At 49.5% G+C, this 10,339-nt stretch overlaps 2 protein-coding genes across 2 annotated transcripts; one reads left to right on the forward strand and one right to left on the reverse strand.

Moving 5' to 3' along the window:
- Positions 1–2: 2 nt before the first annotated feature.
- SLC25A5 (solute carrier family 25 member 5) lies at positions 3–1,760 on the forward strand (the record flags this gene model as incomplete). Its single annotated transcript, XM_008640513.2, has 3 exons — positions 3–498; positions 614–754; positions 1,364–1,760. Coding segments are annotated over 3 exons (795 nt in total), but the record flags the coding sequence as incomplete, so codon positions are not given.
- Positions 1,761–7,200: 5,440 nt separating this feature from the next.
- CUNHXorf56 (chromosome unknown CXorf56 homolog) lies at positions 7,201–10,333 on the reverse strand. The gene is made up of 6 exons (XM_008640466.2): positions 10,177–10,333; positions 10,004–10,045; positions 9,755–9,893; positions 9,143–9,232; positions 8,925–9,017; positions 7,201–8,165 (listed from the first exon to the last, which is right to left on the reverse strand). The coding sequence occupies exons 1-6, from the start codon at positions 10,269–10,271 to the stop codon at positions 8,103–8,105; spliced, it is 522 nt and encodes a 173-aa protein (XP_008638688.1). The 5' UTR covers positions 10,272–10,333; the 3' UTR covers positions 7,201–8,102.
- Between the last annotated feature and the right edge of the window lie 6 nt (positions 10,334–10,339).

Raw genomic sequence — 10,339 nt, forward strand, 5'->3', positions numbered from 1 at the left:
GGCCCCTGCAGGTGCAGCACGCCAGCAAGCAGATCTCCGCCGACAGGCAGTACAAGGGCATCATCGACTGCGTGGTGCGCATCCCGCGGGAGCAGGGCGTCCTCTCCTTCTGGCGCGGCAATCTGGCCAATGTGATCCGGTACTTCCCCACCCAGGCCCTCAACTTCGCCTTCAAGGATAAGTACAAGCAGATCTTCCTGGGCGGCGTGGACAAGCGAACGCAGTTCTGGCGGTACTTCGCCGGTAACCTGGCATCCGGGGGTGCCGCCGGCGCGACCTCCCTCTGCTTCGTCTACCCCCTTGACTTTGCCCGAACCCGCCTGGCAGCGGATGTGGGTAAAGCCGGGGCCGACCGGGAGTTCAGTGGGCTCGGTGACTGCCTGGTCAAAATCTTCCGCTCAGATGGCCTTGGGGGCCTGTACCAGGGCTTCAGTGTCTCTGTCCAGGGCATCATCATCTACAGAGCCGCCTACTTTGGCATCTATGACACCGCGAAGGGTAGGTTGACCGAAACAGCACTAGAAGAGACGTGCTGGGCTGCGGCAGGCCTGTAGTGCATTTCGATAGTGCTGGTGGCTCACCTGCCATTCTCATCAAAGCCTCTCTCCTGCAGGCATGCTTCCAGACCCAAAGAACACCCACATTGTTGTCAGCTGGATGATTGCTCAGACCGTCACTGCTGTCGCTGGTTTGGTCTCCTACCCTTTTGATACGGTTCGTCGTCGCATGATGATGCAGTCTGGCCGTAAAGGAGGTAAGTTTCTACCTCACTGTATAAGAGTTATTGGGCATCCCTGGATCAATAGCTGGTGGTGGAGCTGAAGTGAAGGCAGAGTGGCTTGGCTTTCATCAGCCTGCGTAGATATCCTCTTCTCTTGTAAGCAGGGGTGTAGGAGGGGCTGCAGAAGCAAGTGACAGGAAGGGACACGAATGAGTTGGCCTGTGCAGCACAACTGTAAGGTGGCATGCACCAGTCAGGTATATGTCTGTAGGTAGGAACAGCAAAACTTGCCCAAGGATGTTGCAAGCCAGTGTCTCTGGGACAAGAAAAGGCAGCCTCCTTAGCAGGCACAGCCTGGCCAACTGTGCAATAACTTTTGGGTTTGGAAGTGTTGGTGTCAAAGCAATGAGTTGCTGCCTTCTGTTTGAACCAGTCCTTCCAGTGTCTCCCAGGGACAATGCAGCAGCAGCAGCAACATCTCTCCTGGGCAGTCTAGTCTTCTGATGTGCTAGTATTGGAGAAAGTCAGCCAAGAAATGGAATGCACTTGAGGTTTTAAAGCTAGCAGATACATGAGGCTGTTTCTGACCTGGATGTTGGGGGTCACAGGCATCCACTTCCTAAAGCTGTCTGTCTCCTGCAGCTGACATAATGTACTCTGGCACTCTTGACTGCTGGCGGAAGATTGCCCGGGATGAGGGCTCCAAGGCCTTTTTCAAAGGTGCATGGTCGAATGTACTCCGAGGAATGGGTGGTGCTTTTGTCTTAGTCCTGTATGATGAAATCAAGAAGTATACATAAGTTGTTTCCTGTTGTGAACTGGCATGTTGTTCTATGTAGTCTATGACCGTTCATGGACTTGTTCGAAAACCATCTAGTTACGAAACAGTGGTGGCTGATGTTTATACAGGTTGGCATGGGGCAGGGGTGACTGCCTGCCCTGTCTTTATCAAATTATTCCCCCTGATGGGACTCATGATGATTTCTATTTCAGTCACTCCTGCTTAAAGACTACAGAGAAATAAAAATCCAAAACCAATTTTCTTCATGTCATGTTTGTTCTTACAGCAGTTGAAGTATGAGGGGGTTGGGGGTCTCAGCAGTTGTAGAGAAAGAGGAAGATGAACCATCTCCATCCTGCAAGCCTCACTACTTGCTAAGTACTGGCAGGTAAATACAGTGCAGGCTGCCACAGAAGCTAGGTAGTGTTTCCTCCCCAGGGGAAGCCAGTAGTGTAGGCTGGAATGGGGACTGAAGGGCTCACCCAGTGGACCTCCCTGAGACTCCACTAACCAGAGATGATGGACTGTGTGCTACAGTCGTGCCTCTAGCCTGTCTGCTCCTTGGAGCTCGGGAAACCTGATTTTGACAATGCCAAGTGCCTAAACTGTGTGTAAAACACAGCACTCCCCATGGCACTGAATGCGTGGGAGGCTGGAGGAATGTCTTAAGGGAGTGTTTGCTGCTCTCTGGAGGAGCAGAGCTTGTCATCATGTTCTCTGCCTTAGAAACTGAGCTACCTACTTGGGCATGTTAAAACGCAGTCAGAGGACCCAAGTGCTGCTGGTCTGTATCTTCCCTGGCTAGCCTTGCCCTCACAGAGGGTGCTGTGCTGTGGGGATGCAGTAGCTGAGCAGAGACAGCTTCTGTACCAGCTGTGCTTGCTAGGCAGGGAGCTGCATTCCCAGGCACTTCCCTTACCCCTGGAACTTAAGGTTCAAAATTCCAGGGGAAGGGGAAAATTCCTTCATGCTGCTGGGACAATTTGGGGAAAACTGCAAGATTGAGCAATGTGTGTGGTGTGGCCTTTACCCAGATATTTCTCTAGGTCTGTGAGTCACCCCAATGAAGCTGCCTGGTTTCTGCGTGGGGATCTGGAGTGGTGAGTGGATGCTCTCCTGGTCTTCTGCCCTTCAGATCAGTGAGTCTCCTCACTTCCCCCATGCCTTTGGTCCTTTCTGGCTGCCCGGGCCTCCTCAAAGCAGTTGATTTCAATCACTGAAACCAATCTCAACCACTGCCCAAGGCAACTAAACAAGTCCTTGTGTTGCAAAGGGTGAGAGTTGTTTTTATTGCTGGAATCTAAGCAGGGCAGCCAGGCATGAGAGCGCAGCACCTTCTCTGCTGCAGGTGGTGTTGGCTTGCTGGGGTCTCTGTAAGTGGGCACATGCATTCCTGATGGGAAACAGTCTTGTGCCTCACAGTTGAGCCAACTGTCCTTGCTGATGCTTTTCAACTGCCCCTGGGCTGCTGCAGTATGAGATCCCCCACTGCCTGCTATGGAAACGAAATGGGCTGTAAAGGTGAGATGTGAAGCAATGCCACAAGCAGTGGGCAGTGCTGGGGGCACAGGCAGCAGCCTGGCAGGGGACTGTGCCATGGGGCAGCTTTACCAGGGAGCCCTTTCCTGTTGTGCAAGTGCAAGCTTATTAATTAAGGGCTCTCAGCCTCCTGCTGCTAAGCTCACCTGGATTTCAAGGGCTGCTCTGAAATGCTGCTGATTGCTGAGCATGGGGCATCCCTTTCCTGTCCTTTCCTCCACAGGGAAATGACCAGGCCATTGGCACAAGGTAAGTGCATCATTTCTTCTTGAACACAGTGGTGGGTGACTGAGGCACTGACCTGGGCTGTTAGGCCAGGCTGCAAAGGAGCTGAGCTGGGGAATCCCTAAGTGCTTAGACGTACAAATTGTGCACTGGACTTGGGGTGCAGGGCTGGCACTGAGTGAAATGGGTTTTAGCTACCTGCCCTATCAACTGCCTTGGGGATTCAGGAAACAAGAATGTGTTTCATGGCTCTTTTTAGCTCTGGCAGGTGGGAGATGTGGGGCAGAGCCCACAAGGGTTTTTCCCTGCAGTCCACTCTTGGGTAGCACAGGCTGGTAGGCCTTCTGGGGTTTTAACCTCCTTCTCCTGGCAGCTCCCTGGGAACAGCTTTATCTGGGGACCAGGCTGGGGGGTTTAGCTGCTGCTGTTGCCTGCCACAGGAGCACACTGCACAGGGATTAAGGGCTTTGTTCTTGTGGCGAAATTGAGGCATGGGAAAGGGACTGGGGCCAGCCAGTGGCAAGGCAGCAAGCTGAGTGCAGTCCCTCCAACACAGCATTGGGCTGTGCTGCCCCAAGGATGGCATGGATGGGGGTGGATTTTCCTTTTAAACATAATTCTCCTGTGGGAAGGGCTGAACATCACACACGTCATTATTTCCTCCACAGGAGCTGTGTCCAGCCTGGTGTATCGTCTCCTTTGCTGGTGGGAAGGGATGGGTAAATGCATGTAGTGCTGCTTTTGTCTCAGCCCCTCGCTCAGCAGCCATAAATCCCAGGCTTAGGAGGTGTTGACACAGCACAGCTGTGCAGGGGATTGTGTGACACATTTGTCAGTGGCTGGGGCAGGTGGCAAGTGGTGCAGGATGGTTGGAATGGCTCAGTGTGCACCAGCCTGCCCCAACTGGGCTGTGCCTGACTCTGTGCTGAGTCTTGCAGTGGAGAGCATCCCATCCCAAGGATGTTAAAGACCAGCAAAGTGCCAGCTCATCCACTCCACTGTCCCCTTCAGCAATCATTGTGTCACTCCAGGCTGTGTCTCTGGGCTCTGGATGGAGCCAGGAGTGCCCCTGCTTCTATGTCCTTGTCACCCTTGGCAGGCATTGCCCCAGTGTCTTTCATGTGCTGCCTGCATGACTGGCAGCATCTGGTGCAGAGGGGCAGGGGAAGAGGCAATACTTTGGGTCATGCAGGGTAAAATCAGTTGTTCTGAGCGGGGATTGATCCTGTGACTGCCCAGCCATGCAAGGTGGCCCCGTCAGCTGCCCAAAGCACATGTGTGGGTTGGGCTGTAGGTACGGAGCTAAGCTCACATGCCTGCAGGGACACAGCCCCAGTTCTGCGCACCCCAGAGCCATACCGAGCTGCCGGGGGGTAGTGGTTTTGGGAACAATGAGCCCTCAGGACCTGCCAAGACCCCACACCAAGACTGGCAGCGTCAGGGAGGTTCTGGGAGGTGTCATCCCACCAGTGGTTTGCTGGTTGTTGCTTTCTGATCCTGCTGGGATTGACAGGAATTACAGCCCTGGCTGCAGGCATGGGATGGAGTTTTTCTGGCTGACAACAAAAGAGATTGGCCACTCGTGCCTTGAAATCTACCCAAAACCCCAGTATGCTGTGGCCATCTCGCTTCTTAAGGACCCCTCAGCAGGCATTACAAGGCTTCCATTCCCTCCTTGGAGCCCAGCCCTCCAGCCTTTTAAACAAGCCCATCATTTTATACTTTTAAAATGCCTGGATGTGGCAAAGCCCTGTGGGCTCTTTAGGATAGCACCCGCAAAAGCTGAGACTAGTTTGATTCAGGCTGATCAGTTAGTGCTGCTCCCAATCTGATCGCTTTGTCATACACACTGTTATTGTGCATCTATCAATGCAACAGTCCAGGGAGTCAGAGTGGGCCATCTGCATGCACACAGGTCAGTGAGTAAAACAGCACAAACATGGAACGCAAGGAGAGATGTAAGGGTTGGCCAGAAACATCCCCTCAGGGGGTAGGCAAGGAGGACTCCATGCTGCTCCCCAGGCACAGCTGTGATTAACAGGGAGGAGGTTGGATTCACTGTTACCACTTCTCTTCAGCGTTTACAAATTGTATGGAGGTTTTGTACAAGTTATGGGTACCCAGGCAGCATTGTTACATCCAGAGCTGTTCTGACATGGTAAATCAGACTAGAGTCTTGTGAAGGTGCCTGGAAACTGGTCTGGACTAAGTCATGAAACACGATAAGGTAAGTCTGGCCATGTGTGCCATTACTTTTGGAACAGATCCCCTCCTTCACTTTTATTTCACATTTTGTGATACCTCTGCATCTGGACAAGTTCTTACATACAATATGGTGCTCAGTTAAACAAACAAATATATCACTTACCTGTATCTACAGATTTATAAAAACAAATGTTGACTTTTACAGAAACATGAAATCTGATTTTTCTTTGGTCTGAACTCTGCTGCAGATTACCCATTTGCTACCAGGGTATCGGAAACCCTGCAGGACGGCTGGTTTCATCTATTATAAAAGGACATTTCATCAATTGTTTGAACTAGGTGACCCTGCTTCCTGTTGCTACAGTCAGCTAATATATTTCAATTCATTTAGATCTAGAAATGAAAAACCTCATTTGATTTACACTAGCTCCAGTTGAAGTAAGAAATGTATAATAATGTATTAGATCAGATTCTCTGTGGAGTTGTTTCAGCCATGGACTGCATAACTAGAGTGTATCAAAAGCACCTCAGAAGAAATAAAATACTCCCCTTTCTGAATCAAAAGCACCTCAGAAGAAATAAAGTACTCCCCTTTCTGACTGGGTCCATGCACACATCCTGAGCCAAAGTAGGCAGATTTCCAATGACAAGAACAACAAACTGACTGAACATGGACTGGCCTTCCAGAAGTCTGTGCTGTGCTGTCTCAAGGCTCCAGGTGGCAGCTGAGGAAGTTGATGGCAGTTGATAACAGCTACTTTTGACAACTTGTGCTGAGCTGGGCACTCAGCAGATTTTCTTTGTGCCTCACCAACCTGCAAAGATGGTCCTATCCCCACCTGGCAGCCCCTTCACAGCCCGTCCTCAGCTGAAGCCTTTTGTCACTCCCAGCCTTAACCCTGACAATGAATCACACCATCCCCAAGTTAGCTTGTTGTTCTGGTGTCACTTGAAGCAAGACCACACTTCATCCTTGGACAACTGGAGACTCAGCGTCTGCATCCCAGCACCTCTCACATGCTTCAAAACCTATTTTCAGATGTCCAAGTCTTTTACTCTTGCTCGGGAAAAAAAATTCTGAATTTTTATGGAGAGCGACCTGCAGTTACCCCGGGCTTGGATCGCTCTCAGAGGAACCCTGGGGCCCTCGCCTGGCTGGACTGTGCTACCACACTGGGAAAGGGGTTTGCGTACCCACGCATGCCTCCTGCCCTTCCCAAGTATCGCACACCACCGAGGCCTCTGGCCACAGGCTTCTGGAAATAGGCTTCAGATTAGCAGGTGATCAGCAGGGGCCAAGATCAGCACTGTGTGAGTCAACCTGAACACCTGCTTACCAGCCTGGCATTACATTGTCACAGGATCTGCAGACCCATCTCTGTTAGCTCTGGGCCGAGTTCACTCCCTCTTTTACACCTTGTTTTCCCAAGAAAGGAAGGACAGATCCTTAGGTAAGCACAACTGAGTTTTCCCAGTCAGGATTATAAAGCCAGATGGAAAATCTTTATTGATTATAGGAAGTTTTCCATAATAATTGTGGGTGATGGAAGGATTTTGTTCATTGGTCACGTTTTATGATACTTGGTAGAGTAAGAACATCCCAGGAAAGGTATTTTGGTTCAAGTCTGTAATATGGTATTTCATCCCAAGTAGAGCAACAAAGACATGGGCTAGAGCGCACTGTTATTACATCACACAAGAGGCATGAAGTACTATTACCCAAACAAGGTACTTTAAAAACTGGTGTGTAATGTCTATTCAAGTCCTTAGTGGTCAGTACATTCAAAACAATTTTTCCTTCACATTTCACAACTCCAAATACTGATACTGTTTTGCCCAATGGGCTAGTTCAGATGTACAGTTGTATTCTTTAATGATCACTGGCTGTATCAGTAACTTCCAACCATGTATTTGAACTCATTAGCAGCAGTTTTTATTTACAGTAGTTTAAAATAGGGTTGGATTTTATATTCCGTTGTCTGTCCGCTGTGACAGTTTAATTCTGTACAACTGCAGCCTTGTGATGTTCAGCAGGGGCTGAGACTGCAGTGCTGCTGCCCAGTCTGTGCGGGCTGCCTCGGGCAGGTCAGGGTGAGCAGCAGCAGCACCATGCCCAAGCATTGCATCCCAGTCGTTCTAGACTCTGTTGGAATGGCATGGTTCAGGCTGCTGCACCTTTTGGACACATTTCAAGTAACAAAATGAACAACAGGCATAGAGCTTACTTTTATAAGGATTTCTTTGTTGTATAGTTACTTAGCGTTCTAATATATTCAGGGAAACACATTTGAAAACTACAAAATAAAAAGACAGGTATCTAAAGGCGAACTCAGGAAGGCACCCAGCAAAGATTTTCTTGAAAGTAAATATTCTACGTAGAACAGCCTGCTCATAACACTGGGTCTGTAGAGAACTGCAGCTGGAGCAAAGTCTCCAGTGCCATTGAAGTTAAGACTGGTACCCAGAGTATCACTTAATACAGAGGGATACAGAGAGGTTCTCATCCTCCAAGCTGGCTGCAGCACAGTGCAACTCTTGAACACTGTCTGTTACTTCTGCTTCGTTGACAGAACTGTGATAGCTCTTGGTAGCTTTCTCCTGTCTCCAAATATCCAGCAGATACACAGCATTTCATTTGAACTGGTTATCAATCAGGGTTCCCTTCATCTTGGCTTTCTTGGCTTCCAACTCAGCCTGAATAGGAAAAGTAAGGCAGAATTAAATAATGCCTGGATACTTTTCCCTTCAGTGCACCAATGAGGTCTGCTCTTCTTGTCTGACCAATGCAAACTTTTCAGTTCCAAAACCAGGAGCAAGAGCAGCTCAAGTGCTTTGCTGACTTCCTCCTCCACTGACATACAAAACGAGGGCCATCTTTAAAATCATAAAAAGCCCAAGACCAACTGCCCAGGAGACAATTTCATACTTTCTCTCCTCAGGTGGAAGCTGCACATTTCCTCCTCCTTCCATCTACTACCCTCCTGTCACAGCAAGTAAGATCAGTTGAGATGTTCTTGCCATTTATTCTTCGAGTGCCCCTTGCAGTAGCAGCTGAGCTGCAGATCCTCCACAAGAGCCTTGCTTTGCCCTTATGTCTCATGGAAATGACCTGCTCTGCCAAGCAGGCATGAGAGCACAGGCTGGCAAAGCCATGGCCTGATTTCTCCTTCCCTTGTTCCTCGTCCAACAGGTCACAGAAAGCCTCCCTGCAGGCACTCTGCTGGCTGCTCTTCAGTTACCTCTCCAGGTAATGGCATGCAAATTTAAGTTCAGGGGGATGAGAAGAACATCTCTATAAAACTTGTGAAGGAAATTTCATCCTCACAAAGCTGCAAGTTGCCTGTGACTGTAGCAGGACCTCTCTATACTTACAGTCTAATCTGCAAGATAGCTTTTGTGTACAAAGCTAACACATCTCAGAGCTTTGTGTTCAACACCAAAGAAAACACTCACCAACTCTTGTAGCCTTTTCTTGCTCATGCCTTTGCGTTCCAGCTGTTTCTCAATCACTTTTGCATTTTGTGCATACGAGTCTGCAATCTCCCTCTGAAACACACACGTCACTTTGCAACAGCAAACCCCACAGTAACAACATCTCATCCAAACAGTGAGACCATCACTGGCTCTGACCAGCTGAGATGTGGCTGCCACTAAGGGCATCCAAAACTTACTGCTTCAATCTCCTCCTCCTCTTCATCAATTGTGGAGACTGTGACAGAACTGAACTTGCCCATGTCTTTGGTCCGTTTGGTCATCATCACCTGGGTGAAAAACAAGAATATTTTGTTAAACCTTGGCAACAGTTGTACCAGTAGGGATTGCTTCCTCCTTCCAAAGCTTTTAAGGCTTCTTACACAAGTCATCAAGATTACCTGAACTCTGTGGGTGCCAAAGGGGAAGTATGCTCAGTGATTTCTGGGCTTAGAGGTGTCACTAACAGAAGCAAGCTCACTGACATACAATAGATGAGCCAGACTTCGAGAACCACTGTGCAGACTACCAACCTGACCTACTTAAAACTGAAAACTTTCTGTTAACTGAGCCTAAACATCAGGCACAGTCTGGATTTCCAAGGCTATTTTGCTCTCCTTTAGTGCTAGGACTCCAAGCTGCAGTGACCTCTGTCAAGGAAAACTTAAGGGAGACATAGAAAAGACACCAATTTGAGTTATTGTTCAGAGGTCCTTTTTTCTTTTCTCTCCCCTCTGCCCTCATCATTAAGTTATTTTATACACAACACCTTTAGAAAAGCAAAGATATCCTTCTTCTCTAAAGCCAATTACCTTTTTGGGAGGTTCTTGTTTCTGAGTATATATGTTTGTTTTCCCAAAACCTTGGCCAAATTTGACCACAGCACCATCAACAATGAATGTCACAGGAGCATTTTTCTGTTGGTGTTGATAAAAGAGCAGCAGTCCACACCTGGAAACAGAAATATGCATAGCTGAGAGGAAACCCAGATTCTGGATTCCTATGGTTTCCTTATAAAAAAATTGTAAAAGTCACTCAAAAGACTAAAGAACGTCACTTACTTGCCACATTTCTTCCTGAACTGCCGCTCTATGCCTTCGGGTCTGGGGGAGAGAGGCAGCACTTGAGCAAAGCATATGGACACAGCGTCTCCGTGCCTGGCGGCTCCCAGCTGGGCGGGGAGGGCAGCCCCTTCCCCGGGCCTGGGGCTCAGGGGGTGCAGAGCCGGGCTCACCTGCGCAGGAAGACGCTCTCCTCCTCCTCGGCGTTGCAGAACTTGTGGGCGTGCTTGGCCGCGTCCATCACCCGGGCGCGGTCCCGCGGCCGCATCGGCAGCTTCTCCAGCTGGCAATCTGCGGGGAGCGGCGGGGCCGGGCTGGCGGCGGGGCCGGGCGGGC

Source organism: Corvus brachyrhynchos, unplaced genomic scaffold (assembly GCF_000691975.1).
Source record: "Corvus brachyrhynchos isolate BGI_N302 unplaced genomic scaffold, ASM69197v1 scaffold398, whole genome shotgun sequence".
In the NCBI taxonomy this organism is placed as follows: Eukaryota; Metazoa; Chordata; class Aves; order Passeriformes; family Corvidae; genus Corvus; species Corvus brachyrhynchos.